Genomic DNA, 26121 nt, shown 5'->3' on the forward strand with positions numbered 1-26121 from the left:
AGGGTTAGGGTTAGGGTTAGGGTCAGGGTTAGGGTTAGTAAAGTCATGGTTTGGGTAGTGTGAGGGGCCACCTAAAAATGTTGGAAAAAAACGCAAACGCGGTAAAAACGCGCTAAAAACGCATACAAACGCATAAAAACGCTGCGTTTTTTTCATGCATGCTCATAAAAATGCTTGAAAAAAACGCAGCAGTTGTATGCTTATGTATGCGTTTTTTCAATGCGTTTTTTTGCGGGAAAAACGCGCTGCAAAAAAAAGCAAGTGTGAAACTAGCCTAATAGGGATAATTTTTGGACTTTTTCTAATTTTAAACACATGAAAGGTCTGCTAGTGCTCTGTGTTATTTTCTAGGCTGTTGGTTACTACCGGGTTACTATCCATTTCTATGGTGAGGTCACTTAGACATTATTAAGGCTGGATTTGTATTAAGAAGTTTGAAAGAGGTTGGAGTCTTTCCATGGCAAATGGAAATTTAGAAAAATTGTGATTCGTGGCAAATCAATTAATTGCGAATCAAATTTTTGGTAAAAATATATCATGCTTGGTGTTTTCAAATTTCAAAATATTCTACCATCTATACTATTATATTCCCCATACAAAATGTTTGATTACTAAATAGTGAGCATGGAAGCCTACTGATTCAACCTCAACAGATTAAATCCAAGGAGAAAAGTTTCTGTCCGTTTGATCACAAATGCCTAACCCTTTTGGTCTTCGGAAGAAAAGTCACTGTCAGACTCCTGGCAGTGACTTTCACCTCTCTTCCCAATAACCTCTTTCTGCCTAAGACTTTTTGCTCTGTCCTCACCAGTAGAGTTGAGCGATACCGTCCGATACTTCAAAGTATCGGATCGGAATGGATCGGCCGATCTTTAAAAAAAGTATCGGTATCGCCGATTCCGATACCGGAAGTCCCATTCAAGTCTATGGGACTTCCGGTATCGGAATAAGAAAAACCCTGTTTTTGCCTTGTACAGCCTCTCTGGGGTCTGTACGGGCCTTTCGGGGGGCTGTGCCGGCCTGCCAGGGGGTCTGTGCAGGCTCCGGTGGTCTGTGCCGGCCTGCCGGGGGGCTGTGCCGGCCTGCCGGTGGTCTGTGCAGGCTCCGGTGGGCTGTGCCGGCCTGCCGGGGGGCTGTGCCGGCCTGCCGGTGGTCTGTGCAGGCTCCGGGGGGCTGTGCCGGCCTGCCGGGGGGCTGTGCCGGCCTGCCGGTGGTCTGTGCAGGCTTCGGGGGTCTGTGCAGGCATCGTCCGATGGGACTACAAGTCCCATCGGGCGATGCCTGCTACCATGACAGTGATTGACACATTAGCCAATGATGGGACAGCAGTAGTCCCATCATCCGGCTAATGTGTTAAATGTTAAAAAAAAAAAAAATACTACATACATACTACATGCATGCTACATACATACTACATGCTACATACATACTACATGCTACATACATACTACATGCATGCTACATACATACTACATGCATGCTACATACATACTACATGCTACATACATACTACATGCATGCTACATACATACTACATGCTACATACATACTACATATATACTACATGCATGCTACATACATACTACATGCTACATACATACTACATGCTACATACATACTACATACACTCACTGGCCACTTTATTAGGTACACCATGCTAGTAAGGGGTTGGACCCCCTTTTGCCTTCAGAACTGCCTCAATTCTTCGTGGCAGAGATTCAACAAGGTGCTGGAAGCATTCCTCAGAGATTTTGGACCATATTGACATGATGGCATCACACAGTTGGCGCAGATTTGTCGGCTGCACATCCCTGATGCGAATCTCCCGTTCCACCACATCCCAAAGATGCTCTATTGGATTGAGATCTGGTGACTGAGGAGGCCATTTGAGTACAGTGAACTCATTGTCATGTTCAAGAAACCAATCTGAGATGATTCGAGCTTTATGACATGGCGCATTATCCTGCTGAAAGTAGCCATCAGATGTTGGGTACATTGTGGTCATAAAGGGATGGACATGGTCAGCAACAATACTCAGGTAGGCTGTGGCGTTGCAACGATGCTCAATTGGTACCAAGGGGCCCAAAGAGTGCCAAGAAAAAATTCCCCACACCATGACACCACCACCACCAGCCTGAACCGTTGATACAAGGCAGGATGGATCCATGCTTTCATGTTGTTTACGCCAAATTCTGACCCTACCATCCGAATGTCGCAGCAGAAATCGAGACTCATCAGACCAGGCAACGTTTTTCCAATCTTCTACTGTCCAATTTCGATGAGCTTGTGCAAATTTTAGCCTCAGTTTCCTGTTCTTAGCTGAGAGGAGTGGTACCCCGTGTGGTCTTCTGCTGCTGTAGCCCATCTGCCTCAAAGTTCGACGCACTGTGCGTTCAGAGATGCTCTTCTGCCTACCTTGGTTGTAACGGGTGGCAATTTGAGTCACTGTTGCTTTTCTATCAGCTCGAACCAGTATGCCCATTCTCCTCTGACCTCTGGCATCAACAAGGCATTTCCGGCCACAGAACTGCCGCTCACTGGTTTTTTTTTCTTTTTCGGACCATTCTCTGTAAACCCTAGAGATGGTTGTGCGTGAAAATCCCAGTAGATCAGCAGTTTCTGAAATACTCAGACCAGCCCTTCTGGCACCAACAATCATGCCACGTTCAAAGGCACTCAAATCACCTTTCTTCCCCATACTGATGCTCGGTTTGAACTGCAGGAGATTGTCTTGACCATGTCTACATGCCTAAATGCACTGAGTTGCCGCCATGTGATTGGCTGATTAGAAATTAAGTCGTAACACACAGTTGGACAGGTGTACCTAATAAAGTGGCCAGTGAGTGTATATACTACATACATACTACATACATACTACATACATGCTACATACATGCTACATACATACTGCATGCTACATATATACTACATACATACTACATACATACTACATGCATGCTACATGCATGCTACATACATACTACATACATACTACATACATACTACATGCATGCTACATACATACTACATGCATGCTACATACATACTACATGCTACATACATACTACATGCATGCTACATACATACTACATGCTACATACATACTACATATATACCACATGCATGCTACATACATACTACATGCTACATACATACTACATATATACTACATACATACTACATACATGCTACATACATGCTACATACATGCTACATACATACTGCATGCTACATATATACTACATACATACTACATACATACTACATGCATGCTACATGCATGCTACATACATACTACATACATACTACATACATACTACATGCATGCTACATACATACTACATGCATGCTACATACATACTACATGCTACATACATACTACATGCATGCTACATACATACTACATGCTACATACATACTACATATATACTACATGCATGCTACATACATACTACATGCTACATACATAATACATGCTACATACATACTACATATATACTACATACATACTACATACATGCTACATACATGCTACATACATACTGCATGCTACATACATACTACATACATACTACATACATACTACATGCATGCTACATGCATGCTACATACATACTACATACATACTACATACATACTACATGCATGCTACATACATACTGCATGCTACATGCATGCTACATACATACTACATACATACTACATGCTACATACATACCACATATATACTACATACATACAATACATTCATACAATACATACATAGACATACAGTACATATAACATAGAGTAACATACTTACCAATACTTGTCACATTGTTCCCCGAAGCCTTTGTCTTTTCCGGAATAAATATTAACATAACAAACCACAAAAATACTCACCCACGATCCGAAGCAGTCCACGAGTGTGTCCCACGACGATCTTGGGTAGAGAACTGCAGCATCAGCTGTTGCTGCCGTTCTCTACGGGCTGCAGGAATCCAATGACGGAAGGTAGGTATCCTTCCGCACTGTATTCCTCCGCCACTTAAAAAAAAAAAAAGTCCCTAGTCTCACTTTATGCCATTGCTGTGTGGGAATTTCCCACGCAGCAATGGCATAAAGTGAGACTAGGGACTTTTTTTTTTTTAAGTGGCGGAGGAATACAGTGCGGAAGGATACCTACCTTCCGTCATTGGATTCCTGCAGCCCGTAGAGAACGGCAGCATCATCTGATGCTGCAGTTCTCTACCCAAGATCGTCGTGGGACACACTCGTGGACTGCTTCGGATCGTGGGTGAGTATTTTTGTGGTTTGTTATGTTAATATTTATTCCGGAAAAGACAATGGCTTCGGGGAACAATGTGACAAGTATTGGTAAGTATGTTACTCTATGTTATATGTACTGTATGTCTATGTATGTATTGTATGAATGTATTGTATGTATGTAGTATATATGTGGTATGTATGTAGCATGTAGTATGTATGTAGTATGTATGTAGCATGCATGTAGCATGCAGTATGTATGTAGCATGCATGTAGTATATATGTAGTATGTATGTAGCATGCATGTAGTATATATGTAGTATGTATGTAGCATGTAGCATGTATGTAGTATGTATGTGGTATGTATGTAGCATGTAGTATGTATGTAGCATGCATGTAGTATATATGTAGTATGTATGTAGCATGTAGTATGTATGTAGCATGCATGTAGTATATATGTAGTATGTATGTAGCATGTAGTATGTATGTAGTATGTATGTAGTATGTATGTGGTATGTATGTAGCATGTAGTATGTATGTAGCATGCATGTAGCATGCATGTAGTATGTATGTAGCATGCATGTAGTATGTATGTATGTAGTATGTATGTAGCATGCATGTAGTATGTATGTAGTATGTATGTAGTATGTATGTAGTATGTATGTAGCATGCAGTATGTATGTAGCATGTATGTAGCATGTATGTAGTATGTATGTAGTATATATGTAGTATGTATGTAGCATGTAGTATGTATGTAGCATGTAGTATGTATGTAGCATGCATGTAGTATATATGTAGTATGTATGTAGCATGTAGTATGTATGTAGCATGTATGTAGTATATATGTAGTATGTATGTAGCATGTAGTATGTATGTAGCATGCATGTAGTATATATGTAGTATGTATGTAGCATGTAGTATGTATGTAGCATGTAGTATGTATGTAGCATGTAGTATGTATGTAGCATGCATGTAGTATGTATGTAGTATGTATGTAGCATGCATGTAGTATGTATGTAGTATGTATGTAGTATTTTTTTTTTTTTTTTTTTTAACATTTAACACATTAGCCGGATGATGGGACTACTACTGTCCCATCATTGGCTAATGTGTCAATCACTGTCATGGTAGCAGGCATCGCCAGATGGGACTTGTAGTCCCATCGGACGATGCTTGCACAGACCCCCGGACATCAGCACAGCCCCTCGGCAGGCCGGCACAGCCCCCCGGCAGGCCGGTACAGACCCCCACAGGGTGCACAGACCACCGGCAGGCCGGCACAGCCCCCCGGCAGGCCAGTACAGACCCCCACAGGGTGCACAGACCACCGGCAGGCCGGCACAGCCCCCCGGCAGGCCGGTACAGACCCCCACAGGGTGCACAGACCACCGGCAGGCCGGCACAGCCCCCCGGCAGGCCGGTACAGACCCCGGGCAGTCCACACAGCCCCCCGGCAGGCCGGCAGAGACCCCCGGAAGGCCCGAAATGACGGCGCATCATGATGCGCACACACCGCGCATCATGATGACGTCAGGCTGTCAATCAACTTTGAACTTCCGATTCCGATGCCGAATTCCGATATTGAAAAAATATCGGAAGTCGGTATCGGAATTCCGATACAGCAAGTATCGGCCGATACCCGATACTTGCGGTATCGGAATGCTCAACACTACTCACCAGGTCAAATTTTTCAAATTTGATGGGTTTCTTTATGTGGCAATATCTTTGGCGTGCTATCAAATAAAATATATAACCGAAAAGAGGATACGGTCAAGAGTCAAACGCCCTTCCTATAATATCAACAAACCAAAAGAAAAATGGAAGTCAGAAGGTGCATAATTCTATAAAGTAAAACATACCAAATTTTATTAAAGCAAATATTAAAAAATATAATAAGGAGAAGAATCAAAGGGTGTCACATGGCCAGGAATACCACAAGGTCTATAGGATGCATAGCATATGGACAACGACTTACAGCATTTGGGCTACAAAGTTAACCATGAAATCAATCTAAAAATAATAATAATAGTAATAACAAATGAACTGTGGAACAAAGGGTTGATAAGACACAAAATACAAAAATAATGATGATAAGGTGCCACAGCCAAATACTACAAGTAACAAGGAAAAATCCTAAGTCAAGTTACAGCACTGTAGCCCAATAGTCCAGCATGTCAAGCAGTATAGTTATTAAGCCCATATATAAGAGGAAAAGTATCCATACTATATCCCCCAGTAGTCACTAATGCTGCAGAGAGTCCCATATGAGAAGGCATATAGACAAATAGGGGCCAAGTGCTTGTTATATTTACCTGGCAATGAGATGCAGCAACCCCAATACGCATTTTGCTTTAGCATCTTCGGGGGGTTAGAAGCTGACGCGAAACACGCGTTGGGTTGCTGCATCTCATTTCCAGATAAATATAACAGGCACTTTGTCCCTATTTGCCTATATGCCTTCTCATATGGGACTCTCTGCAGCATTAGTGACTACTGGGGGAATATAGTTTGGATCTTTTTCCTCTTATCTAGGGGCTTAGTAACTATACAGATTGACATGCTGGACTATTGGGATACAGTGTTGTAACTTGACTTAGGATTTTTCTTTGTTACTTGTAGTATTTGTTTGTAGCACATTATCATCATTATTATTTTTGTATTTTTTGTCTTATCAATTCTTTGTTCCACGGTTCATTTGTTATTACTATTATTATTATTTTTAGATTGATTTCATGGTTTACTTTGTACCCCCAATGCTGTAAGTTGTTGTCCATATGCTATGCAACCTATAGACCTTGTTGTATTCCTGGCCATGTGACACCTTTTGATTCTTATCCTTATTTTATTTTTTCATATTTGCCTTAATAAAATACGGTATGTTTTACTTTATAGAATTATTATATAAAATAGAGGTTCCAAGTTTGCTTTTTCATGACACAGTGATCTTTGTGGTGTATTTAGGTCTATATGATTACGTGTATTAATAAAAATATATAAAATTTGTCAAAACTAGATGAAGCAATTTTCAAACTTTGCATTTTTATGTCTTTAAAACAGATAGTACTACAACACAAAATAATTCATACATAACATTTGCCTAGTGTCTACTTTACATCAGCATCTTTTAAAATATTTTTTTTTTTGCTAGGATTTTAGAAGGGTTAAAAGTTTAGCAATTTTTTTATTTTTTTCACAGAAATTTACAGAACCTATTTTTTAGGAACCATTACAGTTTTTAAATGACTTTGAGGGACTTATGTGTCAGTAAATTGCAAAGGAAGACTCTATTTTCAAACTGCAAACCGCAATGTCACTATATGGGACTTGATCAATTTATAGACTGACTACTAGTCAAATGCACTACAATACTCAAGTATTGAAATACATTAGATCTGTCAGTGTTACAATGATAGGAAGCCTGTTAGACCCTTTTTATGACAGAGCCTAACAGTTAACCATACCAGCTAGACCCAAAGTTCATTATATGACCTCTAGTTCCTGTGACAACCAACGGCTTCCCATGATCATGTCGTGGGGTGTTTAATGTGGATTTTAAGTAGCTGCACTATTTATTAGATTTAAAACTAAAGGCACGCACTACAACTTAGAATTACGGCTTCCAAAAACCATTCAAAACCTTGACAAGTTTACAAATCAAATCCTGAGCTATGAGGCAGATTTTGTAAAGATGTGTTCTTATTAGATTGCTGCAGTCACTGTTCTTCATTCTGCTGCCAGGTCAGATCCAAAAAGCTAATAAATGTATGCTGTGGATTTATGTACAGATTGCTCCACTAGGGGACCGATCAGTATTTTGCACCTAGATGCCATAGAGTTGGAAATTGACACAATGTAATAAATGGAGGCTCACTGAAGCATTTTCATTTCTAACAGGAATACTCCACAAATCAAAAATAGTAAAGATAAACGTCAGTTACATTCACATGTTGCAATGTTCTAAGTGTTGCCATTTTATAATTGTTTTTATCTTTCATTTTAGTCCCATGGTTTCCAAGGACCATTCAAGACCTAGACAAGTTTGCAAATCAAATCCTGAGCTACGGAGCCGAGCTTGATGCCGACCATCCTGTAAGTCTATGTTCTTATATTCTCATTTATGTGACATTCATTGTTGTTTTGCAGTCTGGTCTCAATGTGGGAGCTGTGAACACTATAGACATAAATATCATGTTTTCACCATACATCATCTGGATTATTTGAACTACAAAAAAACTGAACATGTACTATTTCTATCGGTGTGTGCTGTTACTGGTTAACATCTTTGCCAACATACATTTAAACTGTAAATATAGATAAGACAGGATTTAGGTTCAATGTCCCTTTCTAACAGAATGTGTGTATATATTATATATTCCACCTCTAACATATGTCCAAAAAACTCTAGATGTAAATAATATTTAAAGGGCACCTGTTACCTGCAAAATACACCATTAACCTGCAGATCTATTGGTAATCTGCACGCAAATAGTGTTAAAATCTTGTCTAGCAGGCTTTCTGGAAGTGCTGCTAGAGAGAGAAAATAAACTTATATTCTCCCTGCAGCCCCTTACTTCCAGTCTTCAGGGCGGTGCAGCGGGCTGTTTCATCACAGCTCAAATTTAATTTTTTTACTTGTCTACTTGTTAGGCCTGTTTCACACTTCAGTCTTTTGGAATCAGTCAAAATCCGTCAATGTGTTTAAAAAACGGATCCGTTGCAGATTGCAAAATACTGAAGAACCGGATCCGTTTTTTTTTACAGATCCGTCACAGCAGATAGTGTATGAAGTTTAAAGGAACAGAGCTCTGGAAAGGAGAGAGAGAAAATTTTTTGTGCCAGAACGGGTTTTGGGGTTAAATTTAATGAATGGAAATTCTTCAAGGCATGCTCAGTTTAAAAAAACGGAATCCGTCAACGGATTCCGTCATGTGATGGTCGGGGACGAGTCCGTTGCCCATAGGCGTCCATTCTACCAGACGACGGGCGGAGACGGATCCTTCACCGTCCTTCTATTCCACGCAGACAAAAAACGTTCCTATGGATGTTTTTTCCAGCCGACGGACAGCAATTTTATGACGGATCCATCGCACGATGGACGAAACGGAAGGTCATCCATCACAATACATCGCTAATACAAGTTTATGGGAAAAAGACGGATCCACCAGGCAAATCCGTCTGATCCGTTTTTTTCTGCTAACCATGGATTCTGACTGACGCCAGAAAACTGAAGTGTGAAACAGGCCTTAGGAGTCATATGTGCAAGTGCAATGATGGCAATAATATACTTGCTGGTCTTCTCCCGGTATCAACAGTGTTCCGGTCATTTATAGTGTCATGTTACCAAATCTGTAACCTGCTAGCCAACTGTACGGAGCTCCGATCTCCTTCTCAAGTTACTTTTCTCAATGTGAGTCTATGCTCTCCAGTCTTATTCTGAGTGTCATAGATTTCCTTTGAGAACATTCAAAAAGTGACCTGTGCTCCATACCGTGCAGTGACATGATGCTGGAAGACACTGCAGCTCCGCTGAAACTGGGAGAAGACAATGACAGGCTAGTATATTACTACCATCATTGTACTTACACACATGATCCCTAACTGTTGGCAGTGTATTATTCAGGATACTCTCCAAGCATGTGACAAGAGAGCTTTTTTATTCAGGAACAAACATGAACAATATCTGATAAGCTTAATAGATCAGGTATAAATAATTTGTGTGTCTCTATCTGTACAGCATCTACAGCAGGCTACTTCTCTAAAGGGCCTTTTACACATAGCGATATCGCTAGCGATATCACTAAAACGTCACCGATTTTGTGACGCAGCAGCGATATCACTAGCGATATCGCTACATGTGACACTCACCTCCGACCGGCTCCCCCGCTGGTTATCGGTGATCGTGTGAGAACGTCCTTGGCCGTTTTCTCGTCGTCAGCTTCCTGCTGGCACCGACGAGCGAGCCATTGACTCAGGTGGAAGAAGTCATCATCGCCGCGTCTGACAGGTAAGTATCGACCGCCGACCACTGCTGCATTGCTAGTGAGATCTGCCTGTTTGGCAGCTCACTAGCGACCATTTAGCGATGCACCAGGGATCCTGTCGGGATTGCTAGTGCATCGCTAAATGTAACGGGACCTTAATACACAGACCCAAGAAAACAGGAAATGCAGTCACATGTTCTCCCTGTGTGAGCCTCTGGGAGTTTTTTTAACTTTATAAACAGCATACAAATCTAGCTACTAAAAACTCATAAACAGGAATGGAGTTGTTGCACCTGTAGGGGTTGTCGGCCATGGCAGTAATAGTGGCTGATCTTAACAGGCTTGGAGTGCCCTGGCCTCCCTCTACATAAAAATCACGTTACACTTTCTGCTTACTTGCCTCTGCATTCTCTGCGCCATCAGGGTTCTTCCTTTGCTCTCCAAGGTCACCTTTGGCCCTTTGCGCAATAACAGAGACACAATCTGCTTGTAACTTGAAACACAAGACTTTACTTTCAGGAATTTGCTGGGCATCCAGACTTTACACAGCATTCACAGCAGAATCCACAGTATACGTCACTTCAGCTTTCCCTTCTCTGCTCTCCTTGTCACATGGCTCAAGATCGGGTCGTACCGTGCTGTGGGGGTTCTCTCAGTTTCCGGTTCGTCCCAATTCAGGGGGCATCAGCCCACGCAATGATCTGCCACATGATGAGTAACCCAGCCATCTATCCTGCCATCTCCTTCTCTTCAGCCTTTCTCTCTGCAGCTCCTGCGGCGGTGTCTGTGTAGTAGCAACATTCTGGATGCCTGGGCTCTCACTTAGATGAAATGTTATGAGGTCTTTACTTCTGCTCAGGCCTTGGGATTTGGGTTCCCAAATAATATGTCACATTTCCAAGGTCCTTAGTCTCAAATTGCTGGTTGAGAATTTCACCTAGCTTTGCAATTTCCTTTTCATCTTGATTATTGCAAAAAAATGGGGAGACAAAAAAGCACAATAGGGTCTTATCCACGTTACAAAGGAAAGGATATACCAAGAAAGTTGCTCACCTGGTTAGGATGAGATAGGAGCATGTAGGCTGGTGGCTGCTGCAGATCCACAGGTCGATCAACGACCAGAAGTAGTCATATATTCAATAGGAATTTGTAGAAAAACTCAGCGCTCCCGCAAGGATAAATTCCAGGAGAATGTCACGGATTCACAGTGGTTTGTTCAACGCGTTTCGGGGATCCCATGCCCCCTTCATCAGGAAATACCATTTCCTGACGAAAGGGGCATGGGATCCTCGAATCCGTGACATTCTCCTGGAATTTATCCTTGCGGTAGCGCAGAGATTTTCTACAAATTCCTATTGAATATATGACCTTTTCTCCTTCGCCTCATTGGGGGACACAGACCTTGGGTGTTATGCTGTGGCCAATAGGAGGCTGACACTAAGTTGAGACAAAAAAAGTTAGCGCCTCCTCCGCAGCATACACCTTCCTGCTGGCCCCAAGTGAATCCGTTCTTGCTTAGCACCTGTAGGAAGCACACTGGTCTGGTCTTCAGACCATTTGTTATTTTAATTTTTTGAATTTCACTTTTTTCATTTTTTAATCTGGATGAAGGGGCAACGGAGCCTTTCAAGGTTCTGATTTACCCAAACCAACAACAAGCGAGCTCGTGCGAGTGTCGCCTCCACGTATCCTCTCCTGCGACGTGGGATGCCATGCCTGAGCTGATTCAAGGGCGACAGGTATCTTAAAGGGCACCAATCTCCCCGCACTGACTTACGGACGAGCACATGGAGTGTCACCTTCATGTATCCTCTTCCGCAGCCAGGCCTATGCTGGGTAACCTGCCCTGCCCATCCTTAGGGATTGAACCCATAGGATGCTCAGAGGCCTCTACATGGCGTCTGTGCAGCCTCCACTGTTTCACCACTTTTTAAAGCGGATGATGCCAGGAGGTGGATGGTCCCTCTCCACTTCCCCTCTAAGGGATGCTGGATTGAGGCATTCACTTACCCCGTACTGTCCTGAAGATTACCCATGACCACTGAAGCGACCGGATAAGTGACGGACAGTCTGAGGGTCGCCTGGGGAACGTGCACCTCTGCACTGAAGTCCTATTGCGGCGGCTCCATGCCGGGATGAGCACCGCAGTGAGTGCCAGGCCATTCTAGGCTGAGTGTGACTGCTCTCGTGAAGCCACGCAGCCCAAGTTCTGCCACAGTCGGACATATCCCTGTGAAATCCTAGTGGAGCGAACCCTTAGGATATACAGAGGCCCCCCACAGCGTCCGTGCTGCTCCCTCTGTACCACCACTGATGGAACAGCGGTGCTGCAGGGAGCTGGATGGTCCCTCTCCACCTCCCCCTCAGAGGGTATGGTGGATTGAGGGTTCCTGCACCATCCCTGTCATAGCACTGGCCTGCAGGCAGAGGCTCTGCTCTCACTCCCCCTGGCATGACATTAAGGGGGCTTCTGGGTCACGGGCCCAGTCGTTCTAGATAGCCCCCGGCTTTGGTCCTTTCTAGGCCGCAGGCGGTTTCTCCGCCCACCAGCCGCGCATCACGTCGGAGGTCCCGCCCACCTGCCTGACGTTTCTTGCAGGTAGGGCATGGCGGAGCGGGAGTGTCAGCGCCTCCCCCGGCATGCGCCGGGAAGAGCTTGGCCCATGGGCTCCTTCCCTGGAGCCGCACCAGTCAATAATCTAGGCCCCGGCTTCGGCCTACTTCGGAGGAGCCACCTCTCCCAGAGTGACGCGGCGATGGTTCTCACAGGAGCGCCGCCTCCACGCTGAAGTTCCCATCGCGGAGGCTCCATGCTGGGACGCGCACCGCGATGAGTGTCAGACGCCCCCTCCTGGGCGCCGGGGAGGAGGGGGATCTAATCCCGGCGACCATATTCCTTGCCGGGTTGCATTACGTACATTGATGTGTTGGCTGTGAGACCATGCCCCTCGAGGACTTATGGTCCATCAGCAGAGGACTGTCGCTCTCATCCTCCACTGGAGTGCGCTGCCAGTCGCTCCGTCCTTCAGGTGGCAGCTGCTAAGCAGCGTGAGGCTGGGCAAGTACGACCATCCTACAGACCATGGTACGGGCACCCTTATATGATTTAAAGAGTCATACAACACTGAGGGCAAGATTAGCGCCTATTCAGCGCTAACAAGAGTGCTGTTTTCCTGGGGAGGACCACAGTCTACAGGGTGAAACCTGGAATATACTGTGTGTGGATGCATATTTGTATCTTTATATATATAGAGATATATGTGTGTGTTCTTTGACCCTCTATATTCCCGGCCAGCTTGCATTCCAGAGAATTGGAATGCTTTTTTCAGCAGTATTTATTCTAGAATTATACTTGTCCTGCGCATGCCCAAAGGGTTGATTCGTGGAGATTCATAGACCATCTCACCACGCCAGTGTTAGACTCCATCAACACTGGGCCCGACTTATGAACCCCCCCTCCCTCCGGACTGGCTTCTCCTCTGGCACAGGTTATCCTCGATCCCTTTGTGCATCGAAGCGTTCACAGGATCACAGCAGCTGTCGATTAGCAGACGCAGGCATTCTACAGATGCGTAGACATCTAGAGAAAGGGCTCACAGTACGCTATTCAACCAACCACGGCTTAAATGTCCGTATGCTGTGTCTCGCTTCCCCTTCACCACAGGTTTACAGAGTACAGGACTCTGTGTATCAGCTTAATGTTTTGCCTGCATTTTAGATTCTCTAGAGATGAAAAAGAAGTAAAAAAAAAAAAACTAGAAGATTTGTCTTTTTAAAGGCACTCACATAGTGTTCTGAGCGTTAATGCCTGGTCCGTTCCGAATCATAACATTCTTCCGGTGAACTATACCCAATAATACAGCATTTACCACACTCCGGGTGGCCCGCGACATAGTTGACCGGCTAAGGGAGCGATGGGATAACCAAATCAGAAGCCTCCGGAATGGAGGAGTCGCTCTTGCTTTCAGCTGGTTAGCGGAAACATTGGGTTGAATCCCTGTGCCATCCAGGCAAGGTTGATAGTCAATTAAAGGTCCCACAGACCGACAGATGAGAGCCTGATTCATTCCGATCTGTGAGCCTCGAAACCAGCTCTTCTCTTTTTAGCTGGACGCCCTTTTCACATGCGGCCGGCTGCACCACAGCGGCAAATGCTATCACACGCAATAAGGCATTATGGCTCATGGAATGGAAGGAGGGCGGCATCCACAGAAGGAACTCAAGGCCATAAAAGGAAGGACAAATGTCTTCCCCAGCAGGGCTTAGAGCATCTTCCCCATTGCCTTCGGCAGCAAATCTGATATTGGTCCTCTCACATATATCCGGCGCTCCCATCGGCAAGGGATCCCAGTCTTCCCATGGGTCAAGCCAGCAATGTAAGGGTCCTCCCCAAAGTGTCTGGACCTGAGAGAGATAGGTCCCTGATGATTTTTCACCCAGTGATTTCCAGCATAAGCCATTGACACACAGCATTACGGACGGCTGCCAATTTCTGGTTTGTGAGGTCTCCTTTTTTTGTATGCTGTTCGTATAGAATGAGCCCAAAGCCTGGGTCTTCTAGATACAAAGATTCCGTTTTTCTTATCGTCCCTCTACAAAATGTTTTTTTCCTTCACATCTTCCAAAAATCTTAGAAGCAAATGCATAGCATTAGCCTGGGCAAGACGCTGGGACTGAGGTCTCTGCTGAGCATGAATCACTATGGACGCAAAAGAATGGAAGACCGCAGAGGACGTGGCTTGAGATTCCCCCTGTGAAGTGGCCTAACAAGTTGGAAGCGCCGACTCATGCGCAGATGCGCCCCATTCGTGCGCTGCACTCGCCTGTGGCGTCGCGGGCCTGGATGCTTTGTCAAAGTGGTGGAAGAAGGCCTTCTTTTTCCAAGCCATAGATATACGACGGAACCATTATTCGATGCTACAGAATGAAGCGATTGCCTACTCCTATTCAATCTGTCCATGCTTCCCAGTAGGGATGAATCTGTAGGACCCTCGCTGGATCTTGGCCAAGGTACACCATCCATGAATGGAGTCCCTCCATTCGGTTCTTACCTTGATCGTGAACAGCATCTTCAGTTCACACTCTTTGGCACTCATCTCCTTTGTCCTTCCAGATTGCCGTGGTACGGGGTGGGGAGAGATTGCAGTAACCACTGAAGTGATCCTCTTCAATTAATTGTAATCTCTTCTGGCAGTCGGCGCCAGAAGACTGCTCTCCTCGGTGGTGGTGCCACTCCCCCCGCATGTCAGATTGTCTCACAGGCGGTGGACATTGAGGTTCTCCCTCTATACCAAGGAGAAAAATTTATCTTCTGATTTAATCACCAGTGGTGGCTGTCGATACCAGCCTCCTTGGTTGGAGAGCAGTCTTTTTGTATATCCTTGCATTCCAAGTGATCCAGATTACCGGCACCCACTCCAGTATCTACTCGTGTATCACTCCATTCGAATCAATAACAAATCTCCACGGTTGTTGGCATGTACCACGGAGAACTTTTTAACAGGACTGCCTTCGTTAGGAGAACCCGAGTGGGGATCTGATGGCTTCAAGACTGAAGGCTAAGGTACTCAGCAGTCTGAGCCTGGTCTCGATATCCAAATCGCCATAGGGGGGCATGACTGGTTACTCCGTGGCACCAGTTTTGTCTTCCTTTCCTGGCAACGGTCTTCACATAAACAGAGGTAGTATGTTATGGATGAGTCACCGAAGGAGGAAAAAACAAAAATAATAGCTAAGTCCAGAAAACCAGAGAAGTTGGAAGCTATCGGATTGCAGACCCTGAACCTATCCACAACAACTAGCAGTAGCCGTGGGGGGTTCCTACTGTGCCCTAGACCCCTCGATCAGAGCCGGAGAACTAAATTAGCCTAAAGACAGAAAGGGGAAATCTAAACTGCCCCAGAGCAGACCCCAAAGCAATAGGCAGCCCCCAACATATAATCACTGTGAAGCAAGATGAAAAAACACTAACATAGATAGAAAGATAGGTTGAGCAAATGATGGGGCCCAAGCTAACTAAATAGGACAGGATAGAAAAGCTGCTGTCTACAATCCACAAAACCCTATCCAAAAATGAACCAACAGACTGATAGGAAAAACAGGCCCTGAAGTCGCTAGGCTTCAAAAAGACTATATCAGCACTCAGGTATATTCTGAAGACAGAGCCAGAGATCAACAGATCAGAGACAAAAATGGAATTCAGCTCACCCCCGGCCGGGGATGGCTGAACTCCAAAAAACAAGGCAAACAAAACCAGAACTAAAGTGTACAAAAGGAAGAGCAAAACTTAGCTTTGAGAAGCAGAAATCAGACTGGTCTCCAAGAATCCAGCAGGAAAATCACCGGCAAGGCAGCAGGGCGTCGGCTGCCTTATATCCAGTCATCAGTTCCTGTGACCCAGTCATCATCTACCTGCTCAGCTGTTTGGTAATCAGCCTCACTACCTTCCTTCGCCAGAAGAGGGAGTTCATCAGACCTCACTGGTGAAGGGAAAAATGAACTCACAACAGTACCTCCCCCTTGAGGAGGGGTCACCGAACCCTCATCCATGTCACCAGGGCGATCAGGGTGAGCTCGATGAAAGGCACGCACCAATCTTTCGGCATGAATATCAGAGGCAGAGACCCAGGAATTATTCTCCTGACCATAACCCTTCCACTTAACCAAATACTGGAGTCTCCGTCTAGCCAGACGGGAATCCAGTATCTTCTCTACCTCATACTCCATGTTACCTTTAACCAATACAGGGTCAGGAGGTGCCACCCCAGGAACTACTGGCTCAACAAACCTCTTCAACAAGGACTTATGGAACACATTATGAATCTTAAACGTGACAGGAAGAGCCAACCGAAAAGAGACCGAATTAATAATCTCCAAAATCTTGTAAGGTCCAATAAATCTAGGCTTAAACTTAGGAGAAGCCACCTTCATAGCGATATTTTTTGATGACAACCAAACCATATCACCCACCTTATACTGGGGACCAATGGTCCTATGCCGGTTGGAAAACCTCTGGGCCTTTTCCTGGGAGAGAGACAACTTATCCACCACTTGGTCCCAGATCTGGTGCATTCTCTCCACCACAGTGTCAACACCTGGGCAGGCAGAAGGCTCCACCTGCCCTGAAGAAAATCGAGGATGAAACCCAAAGTTCCAAAAAAAGGTGACATCAAAGTGGCAGAACTAGCTCTATTATTTAAAGCAAATTCGGCCAAGGGCAAAAATGAAACCCAATCATCCTGATCAGCCGAAATAAAACATCTCAAATACGACTTCAAAGTCTGGTTTGTTCTCTCCGTTTGCCCATTGGTCTGAGGGTGAAATGCAGAGGAGAAGGACAACTGAATTCCCAGCTTGGAACAGAAAGTCCTCCAAAATCTAGACACAAACTGAACTCCTCTGTCAGACACAATTTTCTCAGGAATCCCGTGCAAGCGAACTTCCTGTTGCAAAAACAAGGGCACCAACTCAGAGGAAGATGGCAACTTAGGGAGTGGTACAAGATGGACAATCTTAGAGAATCTATCACAAATCACCCAAATAACGGTCATTCTCTGAGAGACAGGCATATCAGAGATAAAATCCATTGAAATATGGGTCCATGGCCTCTTGGGCACCGGCAAAGGCATCAACAACCCACTAGAGCGACAAGGTTTAGACCGGGAGCAAGTCCCACAGGACTGCACAAAATTCCTGACATCACGAGACAAGGCGGGCCACCAAAAAGACCGACTCACCAGATCTCTAGTACCAAAAATACCTGGATGACCATCCAATGCAGAGCAATGAACTTCAGACATCACTCTCTTCCTCCACTGGTCTGGAACATACAACTTTCCACTGGGACAACGCTCAGGTTTGTCCTCCTGAAACTCTTCCAGAGCATGTCTCAAATCGGGCGTGATGGCAGAAAGAACTACCCACTCGCCTAAGATGGTAGCAGGCTTGGTCACAACAGGAGAATCAGCAAAGAAACTCCTAGAGAGGGCGTCTGCCTTGACATTCTTAGTGCCAGGAAGAAAAGAGACCACAAAATCAAAACGTGTGAAAAACAAGGCCCACCTAGCCTGTCTAGGATTCAAGCGTTTGGCCGACTCCAGGTAAATCAAATTCTTGTGGTCAGTAAGGACCACGACCTGATGTTTAGCTCCCTCCAACCAATGTCTCCACTCCTCAAATGCCCATTTCATGGCCAACAGTTCCCGATTCCCCACATCATAGTTACATTCGGATGGGGAGAACTTTTGGGAAAAGAAAGCACAGAGATTAATTTTAGATGTCACAGGATCTTTTTGGGACAAAACAGCTCCTGCACCAATCTCAGAGGCGTCCACCTCTACCTGAAACGGGAGTGAGACATCAGGTTGCCGCAGAACCAGAGCAGAAGTGAATCTTCGCTTCAGCTCCTGAAAGGAAGAAACAGCCTCCGGAGACCAATTCAGCACATCAGCACCCTTCTTTGTCAAATCAGTCAATGGCTTGGCAATACTAGAAAAATTAGCTATAAATTTCCAATAAAAATTAGCAAAACCCAAAAACTTCTGGAGGGCCTTCAAAGAAGTGGGCTGAACCCAATCATAAATGGCCTGTTCCTTGGCCGGGTCCATTTCAATAGCTGACGGAAACAAAATGAATCCCAAAAATGAAATCCTCTGTACCCAAAAAGGCATTTCGATCCCTTGACATACAGGGAATTATCCCTCAAAATCCGGAACACAGTCCGAACATGTTCCACATGAGAGTCCCAATCCTTGGAAAAGATCAAAATGTCATCCAGATAGATAATCAAAAATTTATTCACAAATTCTCGGAAAATATCGTTCATGAAGGATTGGAAGACAGAAGGGGCATTAGTGAGCCCAAAAGGCATCACCAGGTACTCAAAATGTCCCTCCGGAGTATTAAACGCCGTCTTCCATTCATCCCCATGCTTAATGCGAATATGATTATATGCCCCCCTGAGGTCAAGCTTGGTAAACCAGCAAGCACCTTTACTCTGGAGAATAGATCAGAAATCAGGGGTAACGGATACTGATATTTAACAGTAATTTTGTTGAGGGCACGATAGTCAATACAAGGCCTTAATGAACCATCTTTTTTAGCCACGAAAAAAAACCCAGCACCTAAGGGTGAAGAGGATGGTCTAATATGACCCTTCTCCAACGACTCCTTAATATAGGATCGCATAGCCTCGTGCTCGGGTACAGATAAATTGAAAAGCCGACCCTTGGGAAATTTACACCCCGGGCTCAGCTCAATTGCACAGTCATAACTCCTATGAGGAGGCAAAGACGCAGACTCATTCTCACTAAATACATCATAAAAGTCAGCCAAATAGTCTGGAACATCATGTGACTGGGGAGAGGTGGAGAAAACAGGAGCATCACTAAAGGTACACCGACAACCCCAACTCACCACAGACACAGATTTCCAATCCAAAACTGGATTATGGATTTGCAACCAGGGAAACCCCAGAAAAATGGTATCATGCAAATTATGCAACACCAAAAATCTGCAATTTTCTTGATGGTCTGGGGTGACCCGCATTACCACCTGGGTCCAAAACTGAGGTTTATTTTTCGCCAAAGGAGTCGCATCAATACCCCTCAAAGGGATAGGCGTCCGCAAAGGCTTCATAGGAAATCCACAACGTTTAGCAAAATCCAAGTCCATCAGGTTCAGAGCTGCTCCCGAATCCACAAAAGCCTTGGCGGAAAATGTGGACAGGGAGCAGATCAGAGTAATTGCCAGAAGAAACTTAGGTTGAACACCACCCACAGAAAACGTGTGAGCACAACGTTTCTCTCGTTTAGGGCAGACAGAAATAATATGCGAGGCAACTCCACAAAAAAACACAGCTTATTATGCCTTCTGAACTCCTGACGTTGCGCCCTGGACAAAACTCTATTACATTGCATAGGTTCAGACATTTGTTCAACAGGTGGCAACACCTCTCGTGCGGTCTTGCGTTCACGCAAACGCCGATCAACCTGAATGGCTAATGACATAGAATCGTCAAGACCAGAGGGAACAGGAAATCCCACCATAGTACCTTTTACGGTTTCTGACAAACCTTTCCGAAAGAGAGCTGCCAAGGCATCATCATTCCAGGTAGTAAGGACCGCCCACTTTCGGAATTTTTGACAATACAACTCTGCAGAATCCCGACCCTGGCTCAATGCCAACAGGGCCTTTTCAGCCTGATCAATAGCATTATTTTCATCATACAACAACCCCAAGGTTTGAAAAAAATGCATCCACATTATTTAGAATAGGATCATCAGGTTTCAAAGGAAACGCCCAATCCTGGGGATCGCCGTGCAGCAAAGAGATGACAATTTTAACCCGCTGCGCGGAGCTCCCCGACGAGTTAGGCTTCAAGGCAAAAAATAATTTACAATTATTCTTGAAATTCAAAAATTTAGACCGATCCCCAAAAAACACATCAGGAGTGGGGATCTTTGGTTCAGCAGCATGTGAATGAGTAAGATAGGCGGAAATTCCCCGCACTTCCGCAGCGAGCTGCTCCACACTATCAGACAATTGCTTCATCTCCATTGAGAGAAAAAAAAAATTCCCCCTACGGCCTCAGAGATATAGAGGAAAAAATATACACAAAGAAATTCTGACACCTTTTTTTTTTTTTTTTTTTTTTTTACAATTCTTTCCTGCTATTGTGTACCCTAGGATCTGCGGTATGGCCGGTGACTCTGTTATGGATGAGTCACCGAAGGAGGAAAAAACAAAAATAATAGCTAAGTCCAGAAAACCAGAGAAGTTGGAAGCTATCGGATTGCAGACCCCTGAACCTATCCACAACAACTAGCAGTAGCCGTGGGGGGTTCCTACTGTGCCCTAGATCCCTCGATCACAGCCGGAGAACTAAATGAGCCTAAAGACAGAAAGGGGAAATCTAAACTGCCCCAGAGCAGACCCCAAAGCAATAGGCAGCCCCCAACATATAATGACTGTGAAGCAAGATGAATAAACACTAACACATATAGAAAGATAGGTTGAGCAAATGATGGGGCCCAAGCTAACTAAATAGGACAGGATAGAAAAGCTGCTGTCTACAATCCGCAAAAACCCTATCCAAAAATGAACCAACAGGCTGATAGGAAAAACAGGCCCTGAAGTCGCTAGGCTTCAAAAAGACTATATCAGCACTCAGGTATATTCTGAAGACAGAGCCAAAGATCAACAGATCAGAGACAAAAATGGAATTCAGCTCACCCCTGGCTGGGGATGGCTGAACTCCAATAAACAAGGCAAACAAAACCAGAACTAAAGTGTACAAAAGGAAGAGCAAAACTTAGCTTTGAGAAGCAGAAATCAGACTGGTCTCCAAGAATCCAGCAGGAAAATCACCGGCAAGGCAGCAGGGCGTCGGCTGCCTTATATCCAGTCATCAGTTCCTGTGACCCAGTCATCATCTACCAGCTCAGCTGTTTGATAATCAGCCTCACTACCTTCCTTTGCCAGAAGAGGGAGTTCATCAGACCTCACTGGTGAAGGGAAAAATGAACTCACAACAGTAGTGGCCATTTCCTGTCTCCCTAGGCATCCTGGATTGGTCTCGCCGGACGTGGTTTTCAGAGTTACTACAGATCATATACGCCGTCCACAGGTGACTGTTGCATCATCCAGACAATGGATCACCAGATCGCACGATCTGGTGTTTAACGAGCTGGCTTTCAAAGCCGGGGCTCTAATCTACTCTCCCTCAGGGGTCTCCACTATGGTTGGTGCCCAGAGGCCGATGTCAGGGTGCATCTATCACCTCTCCTGAACGCCTTCTGTCACATGGTGTTAGGACTCTTCGCGTCTTCACCGCTCCAGTTCTTTTGAGATTTTTCTCCAGACTGACTTGGACTCAGGTTCATGATGCTCACCTCCCTCAAGGGACAGATCTTGGTTCTACCTGTATCTGTTTAAGAGCAGGATTGCTTCCAAGACGTAATTCATGACTTTCATTCTCAGGATTACTCAGGGGTACCCCCCTACAAAAGTCCGTTAGAAGCCTGGAATGTTAATTCGGTCCTGGGTGCGCTTTTAGAGACACCTTTCAAACCGTTCCAGGATGTCTCGCAGGCAGTACTGTATTGGGAAGTCGCCCTTCTTGTCTCAGTGTCACTTATTATGCGACGCTTGGAGCTGACAGCCATGTCCTGTTTAGCTCATTTGGTTTTTCTCTCTCTGCTTCCCAACCTGGATACGATTGTCCTCAGATCGTTTCTGCCCCTTTTTTCCACCGTTAGCTGACCCTTCTATTTTAACAATGATTTTGTCTTGCCCTCTTTGGGCCCGACACTGGTACTTCAGATGGAGGCAGTTACGTACGCCCTGCATGCAATGATGGCTCTCAGCATGTATGTCCTGAGGACGGCACTCTCTTGTAAGCCACTTCAGAGTCATAGAATCATAGAATCGTAGAGTTGGAAGGGACCTCCTGGGCCATCTGGTCCAACCCCCTGCTCAAAGCAGGATTCGCTAAATCATCCCAGACAGATGTCTGTCCAGCCTCTGTTTGAAGGCTTCTATTGAAGGAGAACTCACCACCTCTTGTGGCAGCCTGTTCCACTCATTGATCACTCTAACTGTCAAAAAGTTTTTTCTAATATCTAATCTGTGTCTCCTCCCATTCAGTTTCATCCCATTGCTTCTAGTCTTTCCTTGTGCAAATGTGAATAATGATGATCCTTGTACAATGTGTCAGCCCTTGAGATATTTGTAGACAGCTATTAAGTCTCCTCTCAGTATTCTCTTCTGCAAGCTAAACATTCCCAAATCCTGCAACCTCTCCTCATAAGACAGGGTATGCAGACCGGTCACCATTCTGGTCGCTCTTTTCTGAACTTGCTCCAGTTTGTTGATGTCTTTTTTAAAATGTGGTGCACAAAACTGGGCACAGTATTCCAGATGAGGTCTGACCAAAGAGGAGTAGAGGGCAATAATGACTTCACATGATCTAGACTGTATGCTTCTGTTAAAACATCCTAGAATTGCATTTGCTTTTTTGCTGCTGCATCACACTGTTGACTCATATTCAGTCTGTGATCTATTAGTATACCCAAGTCTTTTTCACATGTGCTGTTGCTTAGCCCTATTCCTCCCATTCTGTATATGCTTTTTTCATTTTTATTGCCCAGATGTAGTACTTTGCATTTTTCCCTGTTAAAAACCATTCTGTTAGTTGCTGCCCACTGCTCCAGTTTATTTATATCTTTTTGAATCCTCTCTCTCTCTTCACTAGTATTAGCTATCCCTCCTAGCTTTGTGTCATCAGCAAATTTAATCAGTTTACCCTCAATTCCTTCATCTAAATCGTTGATAAAGATGTTGAACAATACAGGGCCCAGGACAGAGCCCTGTGGTACCCCACTTGAGAAATTCTTCCAACTGGAAGTGCAGTCACTTACGACCACTCTTTGGGTCCGATCACTAAGTCAGTTATGAATCCACCTCACAGTTGCCTTGTCCATTCCATACTTAGCCATTTTTTCAATCAGGATAGTGTGAGATACTTTGTCAAATGCTTTGCTGAAGTCAAGATATACTATATCTACAGCATTTCCCTGATCCACCCAATCAGTGATTCTGTCATAAAAGGAAATTAAGTTAGTCTGACATGACTTATTAGTTATAAACCCATGTTTAATTACTTTATTCTTATCCAGGTACTTACATACATGTTGTTTAATAATCGCAATAGCCAGATAAATTAATTTTGGCTATTCAGGAGTTATACTACTTTAGAAGCGGCCCATCCCAGTAGGGATTAGGATTCTACGTGGTCGATGTCCGCCCTCTGGGCCATTCGATCTTGCATGCCGGCCGAAAAAGTCTGCAGGTCTGCAAGGCTGCATTTTGGCTCAGCATTGATCACATTCTTGAAGCACTACTCATACTCAGACTTCCGCAGTACGGTCCTAGGCAGATTATTCTGCAACAGGCGGTAGGGCACCTTTACTCAGCCACTACATGGGCTTTATCTGTTATATTGTTGCCCACCCATGAACTGCTTTGGGACGTCCTATGGTCTGTGTTTCCCAGTGAGCCGAAGGAGAAACATGGATTTTTGAGATAACTCACTATAAAATCCTTTTCTCCGAGATGCTCATTGGGGGACACAGCACCCACCCTCTTAGCCTGATGGCTTCTGCTTCTTGTCTCCCATTCAGTGGGTTATACTCTGATATGAGGTTGGCGATTGTACGCTAATATGATATTAATTATCTCCTACTGCTTTTGCATCGAACTGGTTCACTTGGGGCCAGCAGGAAGGTGTATGCTGCGGAGGAGGAGCTACATTTTTTGTCTCAACTTAGTGTCAGCCTCCTATTGGCCACAGCATAACACCCATGGTCTGTGTCCCCCAATCACAAAAATCCCTGTTTCATCTTGATGAGACATGATTACATCATCTACATATAGGAAAAAATACATCCACTCCTTCGCTACATTTTTCGCATACAAACATGGATCAGCTTGAGATCTTTTAAATCCTTCATCTATCAAAACTTCATTTTCAAGTTCCAATCGCTTGCCGACTGCTTAAGTCCATAGAGAGATTTCTTCATTTTACAAACAATGTGCTCTTCACCCTTTTTAATAAATCCCTCCGGTTGGCTCATGTGCAACTCTTCTTCAGTGTCTCCATGTAGGAAGGCTGTTTTGATGTCTCACTGTCATCTGCTGATCTGCAGCTATGGATATTAAAGTTCTGAATGTGGTTTGTCTTGCAACTGGAGAAAATGATAAAATGAGTAGGGAGAAGACATAATAATGTGGAGGCCGGAAAGTGTAAGACTAAACGGCCATAGATTATGATCAATAATATATATTGTATATCATGATCCACATATTAGGACTATCCAATATAAAGGACACTGCACATTCAATAGAAACTACCCAAGAAGAAAAAGCAGTCGAAAATCCATAAAACCAAATTTTATTAAATAATGTGAAATATTATATAAGGACATACGGTGTATGGTAGGGAAAACAGGAATAAACAGCATAATGGTCAACAAGGGGGACCAGCCACACTGCAAGCATCGCACCAGGAGTAAACGTATTAAAGTAAACAAAATAACAATAATCGGACAGGGAAAGAATGGCACATATTGTTATGGCAAGGAGTGTACAAAAGCATCACCACATAGCCAAAGGATAGTATCCTATTACATGGCACACTACCCTGCCCGTGAAGGACACATAACATCCATAACCGATGCTATGTAAAGCATCAGGAACAAAAGCAAAAGGTAATAAAGTTATACCTGGAAGCAGTGGTGGCAGTGGGGTCGGTCCAGTCCCCGACGCGCGTTTCGGAGCCAAAGGACTCCTTCCTCAGGGGGCGTTAGGGAAGGTGCGACCACCAGGGTATAAATAGCGCGCGCCTAGCCAGAGGCCGTCTGTGCGCACAAGGGGCCCGCCCCGCGCCGACCGGATCCATGCCGTGACGTCACCGGAAACACGCGGGCCCACGTGATCCAGCGCGTCAGGCAGGGAGCCGAGGCGGACGCGCGACGGACACCGCGCATGCGCACAGACAGCGTCGGGCAGGAGCCGCCATGTGTAAAAAGGGCAAAACAGATGGGCAAACAGAAATGTGTAAAGGGAGGGTGGAAACAGATTGTGCATACATAAATGCATCATGCCACCGATATACTGCACAATAACGGTGCATAAAGGGGTATATGTTACACCGCTCCGCCATACTCACCCGGCCTCCGCTCCCACGCCGCAGTCGCCCTCCGCTCCCACGCCGCAGCCTTTCTCCACCCGACGGCCGCGGCGGTCACCTGAGACAGGCCCGCGACCGATGCCTTCCCTGCATGCTATGCGCATGCGCCATAGGCCGCGGCCACGCCTCCTTCCTGCTTCTTATGCT

General features: G+C 44.8%; 1 protein-coding gene across 1 annotated transcript in view; it reads left to right on the forward strand.

Annotated features, from left to right (window-relative positions):
- PAH (phenylalanine hydroxylase) overlaps positions 1–26121 on the forward strand; it is a 277534-nt gene that overhangs the window by 171312 nt on the left and 80101 nt on the right. The window contains exon 4 of the mRNA XM_073575163.1: positions 8246–8334. Coding sequence (XP_073431264.1) covers positions 8246–8334 — 89 coding nt within the window. The remainder of the gene's footprint in view (positions 1–8245; positions 8335–26121) is intronic.

This window comes from Dendrobates tinctorius, unplaced genomic scaffold, assembly GCF_039654945.1.
Source record: "Dendrobates tinctorius isolate UK_male_01 unplaced genomic scaffold, ASM3965494v1 ptg000043l, whole genome shotgun sequence".
Taxonomy (NCBI): domain Eukaryota; kingdom Metazoa; phylum Chordata; class Amphibia; order Anura; family Dendrobatidae; genus Dendrobates; species Dendrobates tinctorius.